General features: G+C 43.2%; 1 protein-coding gene across 1 annotated transcript in view; it reads left to right on the forward strand.

The window, feature by feature from the left end:
• The first annotated feature begins 9,827 nt into the window (after nucleotides 1-9,827).
• col7a1 (collagen, type VII, alpha 1) overlaps nucleotides 9,828-25,322 on the forward strand; it is a 61,871-nt gene continuing 46,376 nt past the window's right edge. Inside the window, exons 1-14 of the mRNA XM_069707900.1 lie at nucleotides 9,828-9,882; nucleotides 16,391-16,463; nucleotides 16,571-16,751; nucleotides 16,831-16,987; nucleotides 17,760-17,853; nucleotides 17,942-18,100; nucleotides 18,330-18,487; nucleotides 19,302-19,431; nucleotides 19,512-19,631; nucleotides 21,408-21,563; nucleotides 21,765-21,884; nucleotides 21,994-22,143; nucleotides 24,827-24,943; nucleotides 25,088-25,234. Of these exons, the coding sequence (XP_069564001.1) occupies nucleotides 16,400-16,463; nucleotides 16,571-16,751; nucleotides 16,831-16,987; nucleotides 17,760-17,853; nucleotides 17,942-18,100; nucleotides 18,330-18,487; nucleotides 19,302-19,431; nucleotides 19,512-19,631; nucleotides 21,408-21,563; nucleotides 21,765-21,884; nucleotides 21,994-22,143; nucleotides 24,827-24,943; nucleotides 25,088-25,234 (1,753 nt within the window). The 5' untranslated portion in view covers nucleotides 9,828-9,882; nucleotides 16,391-16,399. The remainder of the gene's footprint in view (nucleotides 9,883-16,390; nucleotides 16,464-16,570; nucleotides 16,752-16,830; nucleotides 16,988-17,759; nucleotides 17,854-17,941; nucleotides 18,101-18,329; nucleotides 18,488-19,301; nucleotides 19,432-19,511; nucleotides 19,632-21,407; nucleotides 21,564-21,764; nucleotides 21,885-21,993; nucleotides 22,144-24,826; nucleotides 24,944-25,087; nucleotides 25,235-25,322) is intronic.

Below are 25,322 nucleotides of genomic sequence, written 5' to 3' on the forward strand. Positions count from 1 at the left end.
GTGTGAGCTCAAACAACAGCTGTTTGCAAAATCTCAGTGATGCACCCTGAAATATTACTAAAACCTTCAGACATCACATATGAATCACAGATAAATCATAACTCATCGACCTGAACATTATAAGTCCTCCATCACTCTTACATGTCAACCCACCAGTTCACTGGAAGCTGCCATTCAGTGCGTGTGTGTGTGTGTGTGTGTGTGTGTGTGTGTGTGTGTGTGTGTGTGTGTGTGTGTGTGTGTGTGTGTGTGTGTGTGTGTGTGTGTGTGTGTGTGTGTGTGTGTGTGTGTGTGTGTGTCCCTAACAGGCCTGAAAGGACAGCAGGGGGACGTCTGTGTAATTATGTGCTAATAAAGCCGAGGCTGGAGTCCATTCAAAAGACTCTCGCGGGTAGAAAAGCCCTCTCACCCGATACGAGGAATCCTAAAGCCTTTTTTATATTTTCCTGAAGCATCATTGTGTGCTTTTTACTGAAGAACTCATTTATCAGAGGAGTGAAAGAAACACATCTTAATGGGTGTGTTTATTATAAGAAAATCTCCTTTCTCCTGCTCTGTGGACATGTATGACGGATAAAAGCGCAGCAGTGGCTTCGTCACCAGCTGTGTACGTCTGAGTACTGTAAACACGCAGCATAATGATGCATCAGTAACTTGTTAAAAAGACAGACTGAGTCTCTCACAAACAGCAGGATGGGCCGGACTCTCCGATCCACGCCTTCAACTGCTGTTGCTCCACTTTCTGCAGTGTCACAAGCTGACAGGTCTGAACATGAAGGTGGCAGAGGGTGGAGACCTGCAGGTGGAGGGTTTGGCACTAGAAAACTTCAGCTGTATATTCAAAATTCATTTACTGACAGTAAAGTGAACTTTAACATTTGCAGTGTTATTTATCACCTGGATGCTCTGCAGGGTCCAGGTTTTGCTTTTCTTCCTGTTAAATGTGTGAAAATTATGAGTCAATCTCTAAGAGTGTGAATCTCTGCTGCTCTCTGGGGATAGTGATGCTTCATGACATGTCTTTAAACAACAGTCTGCATCGGCAACCCCGTCAGCACAAGATAGATCAGGGTCAACTTTTCAAGAAATATTTAATTTACCTTTATCTACAGAAAGGTTTTATTCTGGTTTAAATCTCGTTGCCACAATAATCGTCCATAAACACAAACAGAACGATTGTTCATTTAAAGTGCAAAAAAAGAAGTAAATCCTTTGAACAACAACAACAACAACAACAACAACAACAACAACAACAACGAGCCTTTGTGAGTTATTTGAAGATCTGGTTTGGTCCAGCTCACAGTTAAGACATTTGTATGATGTAAAAACAAGCGATTTACAGATGAGAGGCGACTCAAGGTGAAATTAAAGGCCTTTGTCCTGTGGCTCCCTCTACTGGTGGTGCAGTGCACTTCACAACAGGCGACTCAAAAGGACTCAAAAAAGATGTACTGTATTGGGAGCTTTTTTAATACATGGACCTTATGGCAAACACATTCTATGTTTTTTCTTATATCATTATTTGTCAGAGTATGCATATATTACTATATGTGACATATACATCACACGCTCTTAAAAGGCTTCATATCCTTTATTTATTCCCACTAACCATAAAGTAAAATCACTGCGATCCACTCCAGGGATTCAGTGACTTCATATGTTAATGGCTGATTTAAATCAAAGTGAACTTGTACCTCCACTGTGGACCACTAGAGGGCCTCAGAGTTACTGCCTGTAGCTGGTTCGAACCTAGTTCCATTAAAATGAGACAGATGGGTTTGTCAGAAAACCTCAACATGTCTGTTTGAAACAAAGCACCAGGAAGATTTCCTTAGTCATCTGTCTGGAAATCAAGGTGGGGATTAAACAAACGCTTTCAGCTAAACCTCAACATTTCCAAGCCGTGACTATCAATATGTTTTCTTCTGACGGGAGTAAAAACTTCAGGATGAGCTGTTTGGCTTCTAACTCTCCAAATCTGACATGGTGATTTATTCATTTAAGGTAACATTCAGCACATTTACTTTGATATTTATTTGGATATCTTTATTATCAGAATAACAACAACAAAAATATTTTCCAAAGACAGAGGTTGATATAAGTTGCAAGAAATGATGATGATAAATGCATGCACATGTTTTAAAAACCTCTAAAGTGTAGAACAGCAAATGGGTTCTCCATACTAGTAAATATTTTCTGAAATGATAAAACATGACAACAAATACTGACGTCTCTCACTGGATAAAACTTCCCGGGGTCTCAGGGTTACTCTGGAACTGTTCCAGCCGAGATGCAAAGCAGTCGAGCAAATTGCCACCTAAAAGTTAGCCAATTGTTGTTTTTACTTTTTTTGTCTGGATTAAATAAATGACATACAATGTTACGTGTTAATTAGAGAGACTCAGAGGTGCTGGAGGGCAGATTTATTTACTTTTCAACTGAACCAGCTGCTATAGCTCCCATCCAGACATGAAATTACTGTCATGAAATTACTGTGAAATTAATGTCAAAAAGTTAATATTTCCAAAAAATGTCCAACAATTCTTTATCAAAGCTTTTACAAGAATGTACGACCTGCTATAATGCTGCAAACATCTACATGTCGAGCAGTGAATAAGGCCAGCGATGTTGTAAAAGAAGAGTTTATGTATATGCACACACACACACACACACACACACACACGCACGCACGCACGCACACACACACACACACACACGCACGCACGCACACACGCACGCACGCACACACACACACACACACACACACACACGCACGCACACACACACACACACACGCACGCACGCACGCACGCACGCACACACGCACACACACACACACACACGCACACACACACGCACGCACACACACACACACACACACACACACACACACACGCACACACACACACACACACACGCACACATACCGCTTGCAAGAAGAGCAGCGCAGCTCTAAATGTCAATCATTGTGGTATTTGCATGTCAACACTCTTTAAGGACTCTGAACCCGGTTGTTATGGAGAGTTATGGGATGGCTGGAAAGGTAAAGTGGTATTATTCCAAAAAAAATGCAGACCACACCCAAAATGTGCTCACGTCTAGTTCCTGAAACAGAATGAAATTCACAACATTTTAAAGCAATATTACAATTTCTTTTCATCAGAATGTGAATTTTTTTTTGCTCCATCGACACAGAAAGCTTCAGAGAGAAGAAAAAGAAAAGAGCTTGACGAGTTTCTGTTATTTTTCTTTAACTGAAGATGTGCAGGAGGCTCTCACGCTGGTTTAATCCCAACGTTTTTGTCTTCAAATCTTTTCAAAGATGTCAGATCCTCGAGCCAACAACGACGATGCCCACCAGAGCTGTTCCAGAGGAAACAGACCGGTGAATCATCAAAGAGTCTGCTGTTGTTTACGTCGGTATGTTCAGACTTGTTGCCACTCTGTCATTAGAAAGTCGGTATTAAGATCAGCTGCAGCCTCCTGTCGGCTCCTCGGTCCTCCGTGAGTTAGTGGAGCTCAGAGTCAAGTTGTTCTATAAGAGCACATCGACAGCATCAGAGTCTTGAAGAGTTCTTTGGAAACAAACATCCGTCTTTGTCATTTCAGTGTTTAGGTGAAAAATGTGGACGTGTTTTTTCTTGTTCAGTTGCTGCATGTCATTTTTCATTTGAAGTATATACCAGCATATTTATGAGTCTCATTAGGAGGATAAACTCTCTCTGATGACGGTGTGAAAGTGTGTTTGTGCTACTTGCAGTGAAAACATGCATTAATTTACATTCTTAAGCTTTCTGCCTCTCTGATAGGAAACCTTCCTGCAGTTGTTCAGGCGCAGCAGGGCGTGTGCTGGATCGTGAGCTGGATCGTGAGGTTAGAGCATGTTGGGATGATCACAGAACATGATTTGATTTGAAGCTGCCGTGTAGTGCAGCGGGCGTGATGCCAGCAGAGAAGCTACTGTAGCAGCTCACCTGTCTCCGTCGGATCCACCAGGGAAGTCCTTCGTTTTCTGATTCTAAAAGAAGCAGTTAGAATAACTACAGACTTGCAGAGATTGATACCACTCTCACGTCTTTATGAGTTTAAACTCTTCATCAGTAGTCTGTTAATTTAGCTGAGCATAAAGACAAAAGTCCAAAAGTAAAGAAGTCTGTCCACCAGAGTCCCTGTTTTACGAGGGTTATGTACTCGTCCTGACCTCAAACTGACAAATAAAAACGATAAATTGTTTTTCAGCCTGAGCAGCAGGAGCCTGGAGGTGTTATATTTTCAGGGTGTCCATCCATCAGTTCCTCCCATGATCCTGAACGTAACGCCTTCAGGGAATTTATTTAAACGCAGCACAAACGTTCACTCGGACTCAAGGATGAGCTGATTAGAGTTTGGTGGTTAAAGGTCAAAGGTTATCGCCCGCCGTTAATTCGTGTGCAGATTCTACATATCTACAAACTGTTTTAAACGGGAACCGAAGACTTCTGAACTTTGCCTCATCTCATGTTTCAACCTCCCCAGTTAAAAAAAGAAGAAGAGGAAATCACTTAAGCTTTAGTTTGTTTGTTGTTGTTTAATGTCTATTTTATTTGACATTTTCCTCATAAACAGTTTTCATTACATTCCACTTCTCTGAGCATATTTTATATTTCAGGTTCTCTTCTTCCTCCTACCTGAATGCCCCCCCCCACCCCCCCCAACCCTCCGGTCACCGTGCTGTTTGTCACCTGGACAGGTGGTATTTGAGGAGAAAGCTGCAGGCGACTACGGATTAAAACGAAGGCAGAAGGAGGTGAGACAGCTCATAAATTCCTGACACATGCAGGACAAAATAATTCTTCAGGATAACTCCAAACAAACACTCTGATCTCCGACTGCGTCTCAGACAACACCAGCGTAAGCCGATTTGTCTCTTGTCACCAGTCTGCACTCAGAAGCAGCCACAGAGAAAACAGCATCCACTCACACAAGGGTGAAACGGAGAATGAGAAACATCAGACTCTCCTGTAATCTCTGCTGAATCCTCAGATTCAGTTAAATCAGCTTAACCTGGAGACCAGGAGAGAGAGAGAGAGAGAGAGAGAGAGAGAGAGAGAGAGAAAGAGAGAGGGAGAGGGAAGAGAGAGAGAGAGAGAGAGAGAGAGAGAGAGAGAGAGAGAGAGAGAGAGAGAGAGAGAGAAGAGAGAGAGGGAGAGGGAAGAGAGAGAGGGAGAGAAAGAGAGAGGGAGAGAGAGAGAGAGAGAGAGAGAGAGAGAGAGAGAGAGAGAGAGAGAGAGAGAGAGAGAGAGAGAGAGAGAGAGAAAGAGAGAGGGAGTGAGAGAGAGAGAGGGAGAGAGAGAGAGAAAGAGAGAGGGAGCGAGAGAGAGAGAGAGAGAGAGAGAGAGGGAGGGAAAGAGAGAGGGAGAGAAAGAGAGAGGGAGCGAGAGAGAGAGAGAGAGAGAGAGAGAGAGAGGGAGAGAGGAAGAGAGAGAAAGAGAGAGGGAGAGAGAGGGAGAGAAAGAGAGAGGGAGTGAGAGAGAGAGGGAGAGAGAGGGAGAGAAAGAGAGAGGAGAGAGAGAGAGAGAGAGAGAGAGAGAGAGAGAGAGAGAGAGAGAGAGAGAGCTCTGTCTGTCCCAAAGGAAAGCACAGAAAACAGCCTCTCTTCATCTTTAAAGAAATAAATACTCTGAAAATAGTGAGTAAAATGTAAAAAAAAAAAAATCATCCCTCCACCTAGTTTAAAGAAGTAATATTCATATTTTTAAATCAGATCACCTCTCTAAGAAAAAGCAGAGATTATTTCTAGCAGAAGGAATTTCTTTTCTCGATGAAGACATTGTTCAAATTAAAGCGATTCCAAAGTACCTGAGGATCCTATCTGAATGTTGGAGATCGGGAAATGATGATTAACCTTTTTTTGAGTTCCCAACTCCTCATAAAACATGCTCACGCGTGTTGATAGCAGTTTGCTTGAAGAAGTTAATTTCTAAATATCTCAGCTATATTTCTTTTATGGTTTAGAGGTCGTACTTCCTCTCCAGACTCAACTCTTCAATTAAAACTAGGAATGATGGAAATGTTCACCAGTGAGTACGGTGGAAATGTTAAATCTTTACACTAACATCTATGAAGTAACACTGTGTAGACATGAGACTCTACATCAGGTGTCGCCGAGCTTTTAGTAACATTTATTCACATAGCTGAGCTCCACCCAAACCATCTGAATCAGTTTCTTTTATATGAGCAATCACAAATTACTCAACAGAAACATTTTGTATCACGACATCATAAATTCAGCAGCATGTGCATGTTTTTCAGTATACATTTCTTTTATGTTTTCAATTGATCACAGATGTTCTCTAAATATCTACTTCAGTGAACACAACTCTTGTGTGGCCAAACTGGTTTGGAAAGTGTCAAATAAATCATTTCAATATTAGATTTAACTAATCAAATCTAGAGTTCCCCTTCGATTGCTGTGTTTCTGTCCTCTGATCTCTGTGTCTCACTGTGGGCGGAGTTCAACCATCTGAATAAGTCTACGTGGGGAAAACACTGCATATTGTTCGAACCTTCAGTGAGCTAATTAAATTCGGTGTCGCAGGCTGCTGGTAGTTCGCAAGCTACGTGTTGGAGACTCCTGCTTCTGCTCGTCACTTCACTGGCCATACCATTTTTTTCTGTTGCATGTGCCATATTCACATAGCCTACTGAAGTTCTTATATTAGTATTGAAATCAAGCAATCATCAGTGAGGTCACCTGAACGTTATGAATCCTCCAGTTCAGATTCTGTCCGTCACCATCTTGCTAGTTCGGAGCGGTTTGGAGCAGGAAGTGACCATATTTGGAAGAACCGGGGGAGGAGCCAGCGGTGGATCTGACCAACCTGATTGGAAACCATGATGATACTACGTCCCGCCCACCGATAGCTTTAACCTGACTGCACTACAGGCCTGTCAATCAAACAGACACGCCCTCAAAAACAGGTCTTCTTGAATCTTCTTTTCTAATGAATGAGGGATTATTTTCAGATGGACCTCCAGAAAACTAAGAAGAAGGAGTGACTTTAGCTAACAACACCGAGATAACTGATGGACACATTTTATTCACTTTGGATTTGATGAGAGAAGTTGAATGGGAGTCTATGGAGCCGGAGGCTTTTTGGAGCCGACCTCTAGTGGCACTCGCTGGTATTGCAGCTGAAGACACTTCTGCATCAGCCTAATTTTTCAGACTGTTGGTGTAAACAGGCTGGCAGGAAGGGCTGTTCTTCTTCTTCTTCAGACTAAATGTTGGGGTAACTGTCTCGCTCTGTTCTGCCCTGCAGTCAAAACGTGCTTATTGTTAAGTTGTGATTGAATCAGAGGCGTCTACATGTGACTATATGAAGTAGACTCTTTTAAGGTGGGAATTAAGAACAAAGTGTACTGAAGCAAATTAAACCACAAGTCATGTTGTCTTCATTGTCCCTAACCATCAGAGGCTGAAACAGCAGTGTCAGGAGAACACACATTCTGGTGCTGGAATGTGTTTTTATTAGTGCAGCATGGGGATGCTTCCAGTCAAACATCACATCTGCCTCGCACAGATTTCTGCAGACCTCGGTCTGCCCTTCCTGCCGGCCTGTTTACACCAAACCTCCGTCTTCCTCTCTCTAAAAACTACAAAGAAGTCTAAACTTTAATTCGGTGGCTGGGAATCAATCAACACAAACAAATGTGTTGATACCATGAAATAAGCCATTGTACATCGCCATAGAAAACATCAACAAATACCAGAAAATAATAAGGCTTTGCATGTTATCGTCCTGGCTTCACTTACAGGCGTCAACATGAGTTATTAATGATGTCACAGATATCAATTCTTCTAATTTTGGTGTCAAAATCAAACACAGAGCTTCATCCAAATAATAACTTTATAAATGCACAACATAATTACTTAGTGATATTGGTGCAGACATGCAACTTACAACTTCACAGCACAGGCACAGTGCATGAAGTACCACACCCTGCAGACCATAATACTCCAGGTTACAACTTCACATATTCAGGCATTTAGACCTTGAGTGGTTTACCTGAGGAAAAGATGAATCACACTGTCAGGATAAAACTGCTAACATAGTGCCAGCGTTGGGAATAGAGTGGTGGTGTTTGGCTGTTGCTATGGTAACAATAAATAGCACACTAATTAGAGGTAACAGTTGGACGCTGCCCTGTAAAGAATGGGGAGAGTTTCATTTGTGCTGATGTGAATTAAAAAAAGAAAGAGGGTTGGGGGGGCAGCTTGGGGCAAGAAGATAATAGAATCAGGGAGTGTCTGTTTGACTCTAATATTCATTTCTATCAACAACAATATCTATATTATAAAGATTGCATTTCATTGCATTGAGTTGAATTTGTATTTCTAACTTCTAATTTCTCTGAACAATCTGGGAATTTATGAAATAAACTAAAATCTCTGATCTTCAGCTGCCACAACAGGATGTAATGATTCAGTTCTTACTCTGCAACTTATTGCTGTATTTCATGTCTCACACTGCATGTTAACTTTTATCCTTTTATTCCATACATGTATTTTCCTATTGTTTTTGTTTCTTTTATTTTAATGCATTAATCAATGCTTTTAATTGTTTTTAAATGTATTTTTAAAGTGCGTTTCTTTTGCTTGGTTTTTGATGCTTGTATTGTTTTTATGTGAAGCACTTTGAATTGCCTTGTTGTTTAAATGTGGTGCACAAATACACTTGCCTTGCCTAATCTCGTGTTCATCTCTCAGTGTATATTGATGAGTAATCACTCTGCTGTTCCACTACAACTGCTGCCACCTTTAATTCTTTGTTTCCAACATGAAATCATGTTCAGTGTGCACTAACAGAGCAGTATCCTTCGACCATGACACGGCAGCCTTTCCTCTGACATCAGCACCAACACGAGGTCCAGGACTGAATGTCTGATCCCAACAAACATGTTAAAGAGAAGCTCCAAGAAAACACCTGCTGCTCTTGTCAGGGTTAGTCATTAGTTAGTGATATTGACAGGATGTGCTTTTCCACACGAGACATTCTTACCAGTAGAAGAAGAACAGGTGTAAATAATAAAATTAGTGCTTAAAATTAGGAACCAGAGAATAATCTGCATGTCTGCTTCAACACAGATTGGATCAAATCGGTAAGTCACTTTACTTATCACATACAGCAGAGTTAAACACAACATACACGGACCAAAGTCCTGCACAACTTCAGACAGAATTAAAACACACTGAATTACAATAAAGCTGCAATACACATCAAAGAAAAACAAATTAAAGACAAAAATTGAAACTGAATGAATCCAAAATAATATGAGCAGCCTTTAATATACGAGACATAAATAATACAAGTAGCTTCAACCTGTAAAACTGTTAAGTCACGCGACCCTGAGTGTCCTCTCACCTGGAGAAGTAAATTCAATGTTTCGGCTGCACGTGGCTGCCAGCAGCGGGGAGGGACATTATCACCTCGTCAGAGAAGGAGGCTGAAAAAAACGTGGAAAAAAAAAGAGCAGAGCAAAAAGGGAGAGCTGAGGACTCTCCTTCAGGCATCCCAACAAGTCTGGACTGTTCTGCTGCTGCCGCGTTCAGCCCACACGGAGCAGTGCAGCAGCCTCTGGAGTCACAGACCGCGTTCACAGCCTCCACAGTCCCCGTAGGGGTGCAGCGACCAGAGCTTTGAGTGGATGACCGTGGCGTTGCATTGAGCTTTGTGAAGCCTTGACACTGGACACGGAGGAGCTGTGGACACTCTGAAGCTGTGGACACTCTGCACGAGGAGCTGTGGACACTCTGCACGAGGAGCTCGGGCTGGATATGCTACAGGTGGAAAGGTGTGGAGCGGCAGGCTGTGGCCCGGAGCACGGAGCAGAGACCCCCAGGTAAGATGAGGCACCGGGCTCTGTGGGAGCTCCTCTGTCTGAATGTAGTTATGCACAACATGCACGCTGCATTTCGTCATTAAATGCTGCAGAATGTGGACACATCTGCATCTGTCTGCTGTGACTGACTCTGCTGGGCTGCTGAACTCTTTCTGTGTACCTGAACTCTTTCCCCCCCTTTCTCAAATGTTATTTTAATGAAATAATCTAGTTTTTGATAGCTCTGGCAATCAGATTGTGGTTTTGGATTCCAGACTAAAGATGCATTTTAAATATAAGACAGTAAAAATCCTGCTGTTGTAAACGCAGTAAGAGAGGAGTGTGGAAGCTGTTGACCTCAGCTGAACTACAGATGAGAGGGCATTGTTGCAGTGATGCTGCACAGAGGAAGCCAGTCTCACTCCTCCTCTTCCTCCTCTGTCTGTTGTGTTTTGATTCGTTTCAATTGTCTGTTCTTCTTCAGTCACATCTCTGCTGTGGTTTGGCTCACAGAAAACCAAAAAGAAATCCCCCTGATATCTCTGGATTGCTTCTCAAAGAGCAAATGCCAGCACTGATTCAACTCTTCCTCTCTGACTCACCTCCAACCCCCTCACCACCACCACCACCACAACACACACACACACACACACACACACACACACACACACACACACACACACACACACACACACACACACACACACACACACACACACACACGCACACATCTCATTCACTGCATTGTTGCAGCCATGCCTGCTGAACTTTTTGGCTGGTTGGCTGTGGACTGATCCCAACTGTGTCAGCTAGAGAGGACGCTGCTGCTGCTGCTCTGTGTGGACGTTTGATGTGTTTCTGAGGATTAGCAAGATGATATGACTTTCAGAAATATTCAAACAAAAGGACTTTTTTCCTCTTCATTTGTGCTTAAATTGCTCTTTAACTGTGTTTGTGCTGGACTGCAGCAGCTGTAAGCTCTGAGAGTTTGACTCGCCTCCGTCCATTCAACCCTTTGATGATGAATTTAATCCATCTGGTTTTTGTTAACTGTAATACAAAGCTGGTGAAATACGGAAATAGAAGATGAAAGAGTTTATTTGCTCCATTAAGAGGTCGTGGAAGATGTTTCAATGCTGCTGTTTTGAGTGTTTTTGTTTAGTTTGGTTGGAGGAACCGTTTCTGTCAGATGTGAGAGATGTTGAACTGAAAATGGGTCAGAAGTGACTCCATCAGTCTCTCCGGTTTTGGCTTTTCTGCTGCTTCTGGTCACTGAACTCACAAAATCCTGGTGTGAGAGTTTTTTTTTTTCTGGAGATTCAGGTAATTCACTGTGACGTCTTACCCTCCTTCGTCCCCCCGTGTCCCTCTCTGTCCCTGACTGGTGTTGTGCTGTGGGAGCCGGGCTCTTACACAACCCTGTCACATTGCAGTGGCCTGTGGCCCGCCGACCCCCCCGGGAGAATGGCATCTCTGCTAAACCACAAACCGTGCAGCTCCCAGCAGTCGCTCGGGGATCAACCTTTAACTTTTCTTCTTCTGTCGATCCTGTTTTGAACACGAACTTTCCTCCCGTCGGTGTCCTCACCTGATTCCTGTCCAGGACGGCTCTGAGCAGCAGTTTGCTCATCTGTCTTTGACCTTTTAACCCACTTTGATTGGTTTAATATCCAGGTGGCCTGCAGTGGGCGTGGCCATGCCCATAAGCAGTGACTTCATACTTTAAAAACAAATTCCAGGTGTGGAAGAAATGCACTGTACTAAAAAAAAAAAAAAAAAAAAAAAAAAGGGAGCTCATCATAAATGGGTCACTCCCACAGCTGACAATTATTACTCTAAAATTATAGCAGCAGGGTCGTACTGTATGTACCTGAATGTAGAGGAGGGTTTGTGGGAGCGGCAGGAAGGGAAAGAAAAGTGGAAAGCTGTTGTTTGGAACGCTTTTAAACCACGTTTAGGTGTCAGCTGGAGTTTTTAATGACCCGGAAATTGTTAAATTAAGTCGGACTACTTCAGAGGAGGCTGAGGATACAGACTGCGGTCTCAACACCTGGCTCTCATAACCACAACTAACGATGGTTTCATACAGGAAACAGAAAAATAGCAGCGAGCTGATGTGGTTCGTCATGAATTAATGGGACATAATTCCATTTTATAGGTGCAGAAGTTTTAAAATACAAACTTTGCATGTTGAGAAGAGAAAAGGGGATTTGGTTTGGAACAAATTGAGCTTCGTGAGTTTGGAACAAAACATCTGAAAGTGTTTGTGGGCTCACCATCTTTCTCAGGGAATAAACATTTCTGGCAAATTGTGAGCTAACAGCTCACAATTTGCCAGAAATGTTTTTTCAGAGGCGGGGGGTTTGAAAAAGGACAAGAACAAAAAACTCTGGTGTATATACAGTTTTGAATTAGTTATAAATTAGGTTAATAATTAAAATAATTATTACCATATTTTTATGTGGATGTCTGATTACCGTTGATGGTAAGTTGGAAGCAAGAAATTCCTCCATAATTTCTGTGTCTGGGAAGCAGCTGCAGAATGTGTTGTTCTTGTGGCTCCATCAGTTGAAGTGTTCGGTGATGTAGTCGGTAGTTGGAGGAACTGCAGGCTGCTTTAGTCTCAGTCGGCGCCCTAGATGGCGCTCAAAAACAGTTTGATTGTACATCGACTTTCTCTGTTTCCAACAGCGAAAAATGGCATCGCAAAATGGAGTGTTTTGCCTGATTCGGATGTTTCAGCTGTTTTTAGTTGAGTCTTGAGTGTGCAGCTGAAGAAATGCAGCCGGGAGAGTTTGATGCTGCGTCTGTTTCCATCCAGAGCAAACCTCTCCGTCCTCATTTGGACAGAAGTATGTTGGAGACGTTCTTCGGGATTATAAAATGGAAAAGACAACTAAAACCAGCAGGACTGAGAGGGCAGACCACCAATGAGCGACTGCTTTTACCAATATTAGAGACGAGGCTTTGTTGTTTGTGTTTCCAATAACTGCTAACATTACAGTTTAAGATCAGTTCTAGTAGTTTTACTGGTAGTTATTCCATGGTTTTTTTGATTAGTTTGTGCAACAAACGAAGAGGTTTGGCAACAGAAACTGAAGGTTTTGGGTGTTAAGCTTCAGAACCTTGTGTGCAATGCATCCTGGTCCATGTAGGCTCTGTCAGCACGGCTTCCTCATAGACTGATGGATATAAAAGTGTTTGTAGCTTCCAGGTCTGAAAAATGAGTGATGCAGAAGAGTCTTCAGCTGCAGTACCAGCGAGTGCCACTAGAGGTCGGCTCCAAAAAGCCTCCGGCTCCATAGACTCCCATTCAACTTCTCTCATCAAATCCAAAGTGAATAAAATGTGTCCATCAGTTATCTCGGTGTTGTTAGCTAAAGTCACTCCTTCTTCTTAGTTTTCTGGAGGTCCATCTGAAAATAATCCCTCATTCATTAGAAAAGAAGATTAAAAAAAATGCATCGCTTCAGTTGAATTACTTACAACGTCTGATTCAACATCCACGTAAAAAATGGTGAATTTCCATTTTTACGATTTTGCTGCACGATAAGTTCTTGGTTATATCATGTGTGAAAAGAAGAAAGGAATCGGTTAGTATCATAGAGAGACATGAGTCCACATGTCTGTATGGTAGATACATATTCTAGTTACTGTGTGTACAATCATTTTTGTTCCATTTGGTTTTTGTACAGATTAAATGAACTGGATGGAACACGTCCTGTTTGTGAGCTGTTGAGATGCTGAAGGAGAGATCTTGTTACCTTCAGACAAATCCAGGCTACAGGAGCTCTTTCTGCTCTTTAAGCTGAGCTAAGCTGCTGATTGTAGAAACTATATTCATATTATTGCATACAAAAGGCAATATTATCTGTTCATGATGAAGACTGATGAGGGTAATAGCCCGGTAGCTGTAACCTCGGTGCTCTGAGTACGGCACCGGAGTGGACAAAGTGTTGTTCTGTCTTGTGTGACTGTTATCGGACCCGTCAGCATGTCTTTCATGTGGGCCGGTTCTGACGTCGACAGTCAATATGGTTTCAACAAAATGTGCAGCGAAGAAAACGTCCAGATCCAGATGATGTTAATGTTCCTATGTCGGTTCCCATCATCACTTCTGTCCCGCTGATTCTTCCATACACATTATGTTTCATCCACGTTAATGGTTTCTTATGGTTTTGTTCATAACATTGTATGTTTACTTCAGCTTCTAAAGCTCCACAGAGCAGATCAGATGTTTTGATCTCCGCTGTCGGCATCTGTCAGCTATTTGCAGTGTCTGAGCCGTGCATCGCTGCTGTAATGAGGCGAATGTTAAAAGATAAGTCGTATTGAAAAGAAATGTTTCACATTCATGACAGATTTCCTTCACCGGGTCAAAGCCGTCTCCAGTTCGCTGACATTGAGAGTTTTGGTGAAACGCATGGTACCGGTGCAGAGAGACAGAAGTTCCTCCTTAAAGTCTCGAAGAACAGCGAAGGTCCGTTACGTTCTTTTAAAAATGGCACATATTGTCCATAAAGATCTGGCATCGGTAGTCCAGATATACAATAACCGGAGACAGAGGGTGCACACTACATGGGCACTGAGGCTGTCAGCAGAGAGTCTCCGGTTCAACTCCCGACCAGCAAGTCATCGTCCTGCTCTGTCTCTGCACACTTCCTGTTTGTCTCTGCTGCACACGATTAATAACGGCAAAACTACAAATCTTTAAATAAAAAAGTTCAATCTGAGTTAAAGTTGAAGAGGAGGATTTTTGCTGTTTGATGGATGAGTACAGGAAGCATTTCTTGCAACATGTTTCTTTCTTACCATGCAGAGGTTATTAAATCTGTAGATGGAAACTTCAGCCGAGTCTTACATGATGCATGATGCATGATACATGATGCATGATACATGATGCATGATGCATGATGCATGATGCATGATGCATGATGCATGATGCATGATGCATGATGCATGATGCATGATGCATGATACATGATGCATGATACATGATGCATGATGCATGATGCATGATACATGATGCATGATACATGATGCATGATGCATGATGCATGATGCATGATGCATGATACATGATGCATGATGCATGATACATGATGCATGATGCATTATCAAGTATTTTTTGAGTACGTTTTTCTGACTGAGTGCAGATTTAGTCGCCTCCACATTTTATGTAACCACCTTGATAATTTGAGTCAGTAATATGAATATTTCATTAATATTTAGACTGGTTAGTGTTGTATTTCATAGGTTTATAGTTCAGTTTTGTCATATCAACGTGCACAGAGGTCTTTTCAGTCCGGTAGCTCATTTAACGGCGTTTTCTGGTTTTGCAACAGTCACACAGAAAGACTTCTGTTTGTGGATGAACTCCTGAAACAACAATTATAATTTTAAATGGGATTAAGATATTATAGGTCCATATAGTAAATAACTATGGTCACTATTTAAGGCACAAATAGACCGTACTGTCAATTTTCCTTTTATTATCAGTTTTCAGGGTTGCAGGTAAGTAAGTGAATTGTTGCGTTTATTTTCCAGTAATTTGTGGATTGTTGATAACCCAGTTTACACAATATTTATTTGTAATTCTAATAATATTTTCCTTGTCTTCAGCTCAGTGAACATCATCAATGGCGCTATTAAGGCCTGATAAATCACAACCCAGATTTATAGAATACATTTTTAATGTCATATGAGAACACCTTTAAATATTGGGGAAGGCAAAAGTGGGACTAGAATTAACTGTGCATAAATAAATCTGTTTCAGTTTTATTTTTTTTACGTATGATGATGTCACAGATGTCAAACTTAATGATTGACTGGCCTGTCTTGGGAAAATGCTAGAAATACTATTGCCAGGTTGAATGGAGGAATATATAAAAGTGATTCATTTAGGTGACCCTCAGATGCACTAATGACTACATATTTCTGCCACCAGCCTTTTGGTCATTATGTGAGTTTATGATTTATATATTCAGAGTGCTGCTACTGTGGAACATGCAAATAAACCTGCAGACTGCTATAATAGAAGAAACTTCACCTGAAAGTCAAACAGACCATAAAACATGTTAAGAATAATGAGGCTGGCAGGCAGGAAATCAAAGATATGAGGTGGGTCTGAACAGGTAGAGGCAGGAACAATGATTGGAAGTGTAAGGAAACACACAATTTGACAAATAACAGGGAGGGAATATGGAGAGGAACACATGACTAATGGGATGCAGCTGAATGGGAAAATGAAGAGACGAGGATGATGAGGAAGCAGCTGCAGGATGGCAGCTTTTAATTTAAGATGGAGGCTAATATTAACTAGAAACACGGTCAGAAGGAAAAAGCAAAAAGCAAAGTCTGCAGGAGTTTTTGCGAACTGTAAATGTCATATTTTACTGTTATATTTAAGTACAAATTAATAGATTATTGGAAAACTGCATAATATCCCAAGATTGAGATTCAAACTGTTTAGTGGCGAGTTACAATTTGTTGGACTTAAGACCAGCTGTGTGTCCGTCTGTGTGTCCAGGTTGTGAAGATGAGGATCTGGGTTTTCACTCTGACTGTCCTGCTGTCCTCCATGAAACAGGCTGAAGCTCAGGGTAAAATATCAATCATTTTAATAAACCTTCATTATCCCTCTAACGATCAGAGAGATCTAATGTTTCTGTTCTTCATCTGCGTCCTTGTTCCATCCATCGCTCTGCAGGCAGCTGTAATAATGTTCAGGCAGCAGATATCGTCTTCCTGGTCGACGGCTCCTCCAGTATTGGCCGAGCCAACTTCCTGCAGGTGAAGGGCTTCATGGCCGGAATCGTGAAGCCGTTTGCCGGCTCCGTCAGCGAGTCGGGGATCCGGTTTGGTGGCATACAGTACAGCGACACCTCGAGGTGACCGAACAGATTAATAAACGACGTCGCCGCTCTGCTGCAGGCGCAGAATTGATATATTCATGCTCTCTTTCTGCAGGGTGGAGTTCACCTTCAATACCTACCTGAACGGCACCGAGCTCGTCAACGCTGTGCAGAATCTGAACTATAAAGGTGGAAACACGCGCACCGGTGCTGGACTCAAGTTCGTGGCTGATAACTTCTTCAACCCTACGTCCAGCCGGGACGTCCCGAAGGTCTGAGGAGCAGCCAGTCTGCCATGTTACATCATGCAAATTAAATACGGCTAGGTTTGAAAATTTCGATTTTCCGATTCAAGTCGAGCTTCACTTGAATAATCCGAAATTGGGTCATGACGTAATGTTCGGACCGCCCACTCTCGTGCCTCCGGAGGTTTAACGTCATCGACTTCCTCGTCTACAGAGCTAAACTTCACGTCTATACTCGCAGCTGCATCATTTGTAACTTCCCGGAAGGCGTCTTCTATTTTCGACAGTTTACAGTAAAGTCAGGTAGCGTTTTAACGCTGCCAGTTTGATTGACATCTCACTGAACCAATAGGAGCTTCCATATCCTGTCCTCAGCCTACAACAGCCAATCAGAGTCTGTATCGAGGGGAAGTGTCGCATCCAGCCAGTCAAAAGTCATGTTAGCAATGATTTACACTTTGTAGAGCCAATGAATCTGAACCTCGAGTATGTGTGGCTGCAGTGGGCGGGGCTTATACCAGGAAGAAAGCATTTTGTTGTTGAATAAAAGTTGCGTGAATGTAACTGTTTTGGGGTCTATCCTAAATGTAAACATTAATATTTTTAATAATACACATTGTTAAAGGGTTCTTTGTTCAATTTTCTTCATCAGTTCTCTGAGATTCAGTTTTATTTTCAATAAGAATTTGTATTATAACTGAAATATCCCAAATTGACTGAATCCATATCGAATCGCCCTGATATTTAACATGGCACCTCTCTGTTGATTCGTCCCGTGTGGTCCGTCCTCCACTTTCAGATCACAATCCTGATCACAGACGGGAAGTCTCAGGACAGCGTGCAGGAACCAGCGCAGAAGCTGCGCAGTCAGGGCGTCTACGTCTTCACCGTCGGTACGTCTCCTCCGCAGCCTCCCGTCTCTTCATCAGACAAGTTAGGAATTATTTTCTTGTTGCGATTTCTATGTTTTGTGTTTGTCAGGAATAAAGAGTGCAGACAGGAACGAACTGGCTCAGATCTCCTCGCAGCCCAGCAGTGATTTCAACTTCTTCGTTGGAGACTTCAAACTGCTCAACACGCTTCTTCCTCTCGTGAGTCCTCGAGTGTGTTCGAAGGCCGGCGGAGTTTACGCCAGCGATGGTATGAAAAGTTCCACAAATATGAGGAGACTATTATTTCAGACATTACATTTATATTTAATTATATTCATGTCTCACTGCCTCTTCTCGTCTTCTCCTCCTCATCATCTTCCTCTCCTCTCCTCTCCTCTCCTCTCCTCTCCTCTCCTCTCCTCTCCTCTCCTCTCCTCTCCTCTCCTCTCCTCTCCTCTCCTCTCCTCTCCTCTCCTCTCCTCTCCTCCTCCTCTCAGAGGCGTTTTCAGGTCCCTCCAACATCCAGTTCACGGGTCAGACGTCTGATTCTCTGCGGATTCGCTGGAATCCTGCTGGCGGTCCGTTGACCGGCTACGTGGTTCAGTATGTCCCCCTCTCCGGCCTGGGTCAGCCAATCACAGCAGAGCTACGTCAGGTGCGTCCAGGTGTTGAAGGAGATGTGTTGACGCGTGGCGATGGGCAACAGCACGACCATATAACCTAGATCAGTGGTGGCCAACCAGTCAGAGACTAAGAGCCACATTTTTTACTGTGTTACCGCAAAGAGCCACATCATACACATGGGCACACATGAACATCACCCCATCCCTTCCACACACACACACACACACACACACACACACACACACACACACACACACACACACACACACACACACACACACACACACACACACACACACACACACACACACACACACACACACACAGACCTCTGCTCAGCCAGATTTATTGTAAATGTCACACACCAACATGATAATGACAGACATTGACTCCTACAGTACTCAGACCACAGGCCAGTCATCTTCAACAATGAACATTGTGTGCACTGTCTCACACACACAAACTCTCAGTTCAACCAAGTCCACAAACAAAAATATCATCATTTACAATAGCGTTTTTCTTTTACTATGCATGTTGCTTAGTGCGACTTCTGGCATTCCTTGCCTTGAACAATCCTCTTCAAATCTGGCTTGTATTCTGTTGTTGCCACTCGAAGCAATTCTTTCACACGGGTGTCAGTCAGAAAGATCGATGCTTTGATTTCACGTGTTTCAGGGTAGAAAACACAGACTCGTTCACAGATCCGATCACGGCCGGCGCTCCATCCGTGGCTGTTGCAGTTAGTTTCGGTGTGGGCAGATTTGCTTTCGCAAATGCAGCAATCATTGTTTCTTTCACATCTATGCCACGGGTGTCTCAGGTATGACCTCTGTGTGTCCCCGCAGGAGACCGTCTCTGCCAGTCAGAGGACGTTCACCGCACGAGAGCTGAGGTCAGGAACGGACTACCTGGTGACCGTCATCGCTCAGTACCCCAACAGCGTGGGGGAGTCGGCTTCGGCCAAGCAACGAACCCGTGAGTTGAAATGAAAGGAGACCGTGGAAACAGTGATGAAACCTCCCTCGTACAGCCACCGTGTCTGTCTCCTCCTCCAGGGTCTCTGCCGGGTGTCGCCAGTCTCCGGCTGGTCCAGGCGGGCTTCTTCTCCCTCTCTGTAGGGTGGGACCAGCCTTCATCTCCCGTCCAGGGCTACCGACTCACCTACGGACCTCGAGGTCAGAAACACTCGTCTCTCTGCTCTGCTTTCTGTCTGACTCTTCGTGTCTGACTCTCGTCCGACTCGTGCTTTTACTTCCCTGACGTCTGCAACACGAACGGAAAGATGAAGCTAAAGCAGGAGAAGAAGCGGCACTAGTCAATAACTGTTAACTTGTTTGCCGGCAAGTTGGAACCACGTCAAGAATGTGCAGCAGTCTGGGTTGAAGCTCCTCTCGCACCTCGCTGCCCCGAGGCTCCGACTGTCAGTGCAGATTTTTATTGCCCGAATCATTACACTAAAATATCAAATACGTTTCATCGTCACCGCTCGGGAACTTGGGCAGACTGAGAAAAGCTTTTACTTATGTCATGGAGTGTTTGTAAGTCTGTCCTGACGTTACATTTCCAGAGTGGGGTGTGTCAGCAGGTTTGGGTGAGTCAGGAGGGAAAAGTGGCCCCTCAGGGCTCCTGTAGTCATAAGGGTTCTACCGCTGAACATGTGGCAGGTGTGCCGTTTCTGGACCGAGTCGGGCTGCCGTGTGCGTGTGCGTGTGCGTGTGCGTGTGTGCGTGTGCGTGTGTGTGTGTGTGAGAGACAGTATCTAAATAAGGACAGTGTGTATCCTGTAATAAGTGCTGCCGTGTTTCTACCTGCTCTTCTGCCTCGCAGCTCTCACCAAATGTTCCGCTCTCTCACTGATAATTCAAACAAACAAGACGGAGTCAGACACTTAAACTATATTTTTAAATAACATGCAGGTGCAACTGTTAGTCCCTCCAGGATTTTTTAATTTTTTTTTAATGATATTTGTCAAAGTATATTGTCAAAAATTGTCATGTAATTTGTGTGAGTTTTAAGATTGTTTTGTGCAGTAAAAGTGCAGAAAATCACTTTTTCTGATAAATAGTAATCTGTGCGGACTTCCTGTGATAATAATCCTGCTGCACATCACAGAAATATTTGAGCTCTCATGTTTTTAATGTATTTATTGAACTTAGAGAAGCATCACGGGGCTCAAAGTGATAAAAAGAGTCTAAAGTGATGAATGTTTCCAGAACAAACCGTCTGTGACTGAAATACAGAACAAAGAACACATCTGCTGTCAGAATAAGACATTTACATGCTTTAAATCACATTCATTCAACACTAAAACAAAGTTCAGTCTCTCAGCTGGAAGTGGAGAAAACTCATTGAACATGTTCCTCATTCATCATAAGACCACATTTCCCACAAACCCCGTCACTTCCTGTTGTTCCCGTTAGCCAGCAGCTGTTTGTTTTGATGGTGAGATGAGAGAGGGGCGGAGCCTCTCTGATTGGAAATGAGGAGTTATTTCTGTTAATAAAGTCATTATGCTATAATACTTCAGCAGAGCTTCTGTTGGCGAAATTTTTTCATGGGAATTTTGCTAAATTGCATACGAGCTTGCGCTAATATTGCTTAAATTTGCATGAATTATTGCGATGGCAGATTTTTTTTTTATTTTTTTTATTTCACTTTATTAATCCCCGAGGGGAAATTTCTTCGCTACAGCCTGAAAGGAACTGAATTGTGAACAGCCTCTCTTAGAAAGACTTTCATTGCATTTAAAGGCAATAAATAAACCTTTGGTTGTCTGCACTGAGGTGGCCTTGAGTTTGACTTTTGATTAAGCAAAAGGCTCGTCCTGTTCTTCTGCTCCTCGTCAGCTCTTTGTGCGTGATGACTTATTCTCCAGTCTCATCAGTGATTGTTCTCGGGGCTCTAACGGCTCCTCTGCATGTCCTCTGTGTCTGTTGTTTGGCTGAGAGCAGGTCAGCCAACGGCTCAGCTGTTGGAGCGGTCGCTGTCTGCAGACTCCACCTCCGTCACCTTGGAGTCGCTGCAGCCCGACACGGAGTACGTGGTCAGCCTGTACCCGCTGTTCCCCCGAAACTCTCCGTCCCCGTCCATCCTCAACGCCCGCACACGTGAGTCCCGCCTCCGGCCCTTTATTAATACCTGTCTATTGTCATACGGCAGCGTCTGCTTGTAATAAACACACAAATGGAAAGTGACAGTGTTTCATTAAATGCATGTACAGTAAAGTTGTCTCCTCGTAGTGCGAATGTTTTCCAGTATAATTATGGAATGTGTTTTTTACGCCGTCTTCGTGTCGTTGCTTGCGTCAGTGCGTCTGGAGGCGGTGGAACAGTTGTCGGTGGAGACGGTGTCGGAGGGCAGCGTTCGAGTGCGGTGGAGAGGCGTCAGCGGCGCACAGGCCTACCGTCTGGTCTGGGGCCCGTTCACAGGTCGGGTCAAAGGTCACATCAAACATCTTTCGGCTCTGATAGTTTTCTTTTTTTTTTTTTTTTGTACAAGCGTGCATCGGCATATCTTTGTGTTTTTTGTCTTCCTAAGGTCGTAACGTGGAGACTGTGGAGGTCGCCGGCGACAGCGAGTTCCACACTTTGTCCCGGCTGCAGCCCGATACCGAGTACATCGTGACGGTCATCCCGCTGTACGACGGCAGCACCGAAGGCCCCGTGGCCACCGCCAGGTTCAAGATAGGTAGGTGAACTTTCAGAAGGGTTCCAACGGGAATTTAAAAAAGTAGTTCCCTGACAGACAGAGTCAGAGGATCCCCTTTTGTATCAGGGACTTTTGTTTGCATGTTTAAATTTTAGTTGTCATTTATGAAAAATATAATATTTTCCATGTGGTTATTTCAGGTGTTTTCCGTATTGCCTGAGTGTTTTTTTTTTTCTTTAGTTAAAAGATGTTTTTTCTTGCAAACTTGCAGAAAAATGTCAATTTCAAGATCTTTAGATACAAAATGAAAACTTCACAGACTGGCTGATAAAAATAAACGACAGAAAAGCTGAATGTAAAGTTTGTAAAGCTACTATACATCTATCAAATATGGGAGAGAGTGAGAGAGAGAGCCCTTTGCTGCCATGGCAACAGTAAGAAACAACTTCAGTTTTTTGCACAAAGGTCGGTGTGTTTCTGAGGTGCTCAGGTCTGGTTGTGTCGTGTGATCATAAATGTGCAGCATGTTTAAGCAGTGAAAGGTTGTGTACATGTAAACTGATGGGAATTTGTGTCTCTTTGAGTTTCTTAAATTAGTTCAGGGGCAGGAAACCGAGATGGACAAAAAAAAAAAGGAAAAGAAAGAGATGGAACAGATCCCCCAGAATTCCTCCCTGCGGTTTGTCTCTTCTGAAACGTCTACACATGTTCCTGTTTGGGGAACATTTCCAGCACACCTACACACTCGCTCTGCACACGCACACCATCTGCCTCTCGTCAGTCGTGCCCATATGGTGGTGTTTGAACGAGGCTGAGTCACTGCGGGGCCACCGAGCAGAGAGCCGGGGTGGAGCACCGAGGACTTTGAAGTGAGATGTATACGTCGCTCTATACACTGTCCACCACAGGAACTGAAACTGTGGCTGAGCTGCAGCCGTTTGTATTGTGTGTGGTTTGTGATTTATATGTTCGTTTCCTCTCGTTATGAAAATATGTTGAGAAATGTCAACAAAGTTCTCATATTTATTTACAAAGATATCATTGAAATATTTATCAAAAGCTTTTGGATTTACGAGTGGAACAATCTCAGCTTGCTCCCTCCAGAGGTGGAGCTCCGCCCACAGTGAGACACACAGAGGTCAGAGGACACAAACACAACAGAGACTCTCACACTGAGCTGGAAACAAATGGCTGCTCACAAATTAGGTAAATAACATAAATACAATATATTCAGCTGGTACGCAACAGGAAGGGCGGAGCTATGAAAGTGAATGTCTGAATGCCACGACTTTTCAAATTAAAAGGCCTCCAGTTTCACACAGGGTCCGGACATATACTATGTTTATACTGAGACGTTTGTTTCTTTCATCGGGTCCCAATCACAGGGAAACTCTGGATTTTATTAGTTAAATCTGATGTTAGTGTGTTACAGTGATTTATTATATATTATTATATTGTCTTGCGGGGCCGACATGTATGATGACATGTTGTTTAATGCACTGGCAGCCTCGGGGCAGAGGTGTGGCGTTAGGTCGGAAATTAAGTCGAATTTATTTAGTTTGTCAGTTGATTTAGATTTCTAAATCCTGACGATAAAAAGCTCTAGTTTTGGTATGAATACGTGCAGGTTGTGCAAATGAATTCGAAGGGTTTCAAACTTTTGCATTTGCAAACAGATACTCGGTGATGTTAAACAGACGAACTGAGACACTTAACAACCAAACAACGTAGCTATTTCTCTGCACGTCTCACTGAATCTCTTCTGCATTCACCTTGATGTAAAGTGAGACAGTCCGCTGCACTCGGAGTTATTTTTCCTGTCAGTCTTTTAAAAGCCTGCCTTCAGCGTAAGACACACGGCGCTGAGTTGGATGTGTCAGGATGTGACCTCAAACCCCTGCAGCCAGGATGACTTAGTGAGGATGTGATTCCTTAGTCTCTGTGGAAGAATACATATTATATATAGTCAAATAAAATATAGAATATATCAGGGGTCTCCAACCTTTTTTCTTCTGAGAGCTCCTTATGTTTAGTAACATTTATTCACATAGCTGAGCTCCACTCAAGCCAGCTGAATCAGTTTATTTTTATGTGAGCAAGAACGCACTGATACTTGAGACCCCTGAGTTACATAGTAGACCTGGTCCAGTTAAGGTTGTGTAATCACTGTGGAGGCAAGTTTACATACAATAATCAATAATGTAGTCAGAAAGTATTGAGTTCCAATTAACGCGTAATGCAGTAACTTTAACAGAGCAAACGGGAGCGGATCAAAACGAGGCTTTGATTTGGAAGTTGTGAATGAAACACCTTAAATGTCAATATGACAACTGTAATAATTAAATTTGCTTTTATTGGCTCTCTTGCATGACACGTTTTTAAAAATGATCTGATCTTCAAGCACTTAAAACATGTAAATTAATTTAATCGGCTCAAGAGAGCTGTGAACGTTTAATTTCCTCACGTATAGTAGCGGATGTATATTGAAAGCAGATTTTGTCACTCTGAGCTTGCATTAAAATCACTTTCGGGATGTCTTTGCTCACATCGTAGACAAAAGGAGTGAACACAGCAGCCATTAAACCATTCAATGTACATGTAGGAATTTCAGTTTTGTCTTAAGACCGACATGAAAAAATGTCCTGAAACATTTTTTGCTGATGGATTGATGAGACGAGAGCTTTACTTATATCCATATTACATCATGTCCGTTTGCCCTCAGAGCGTCAGGAGCAGCAGGTCCTCCGAGCGGCCACCACCGGCCCCTCCGCCATCCGCCTCACCTGGAGGGTCATCCAGTCCTCCCAAGGATACCGGCTGGAGTGGAGGGAGGGCGAAGGTCAGATGTCCTCAAAGCATATAAACACACATACATGCATTTACTTTCAAACATACTGTAGCTCAAAAGAAGGCTGGGCATTTATTTTAAATAGGATATTGTTTTTATTTATTTGGAACCCACTGATCTGTCCGATCCCTCCAGGAGGCCGCGTCCAGAGCCTGTCCTTCCCCAGAAGCACCAGCAGCTACGAGCTCACAGGCCTTCATCCCAACACCGAATACATCATCACCTTGTACACCCTGTTCGAGGGTCGTGAGGAGGCCACGCCCGTCTCCACCACCTCCAGAGGTCAGCCGGCGGCTCTGAACTCACTTTGGGTGGATTTATGGGTCGTAAACGGGCCGCTGTTGGATTCCCTGCAGTTGTGAATATGTTT

The sequence above is a fragment of the Brachyistius frenatus genome, unplaced genomic scaffold (assembly GCF_029030835.1).
Source record: "Brachyistius frenatus isolate BFR_SWC_R1_liver_20210118 unplaced genomic scaffold, ASM2903083v1 Contig_4, whole genome shotgun sequence".
Taxonomy (NCBI): domain Eukaryota; kingdom Metazoa; phylum Chordata; class Actinopteri; family Embiotocidae; genus Brachyistius; species Brachyistius frenatus.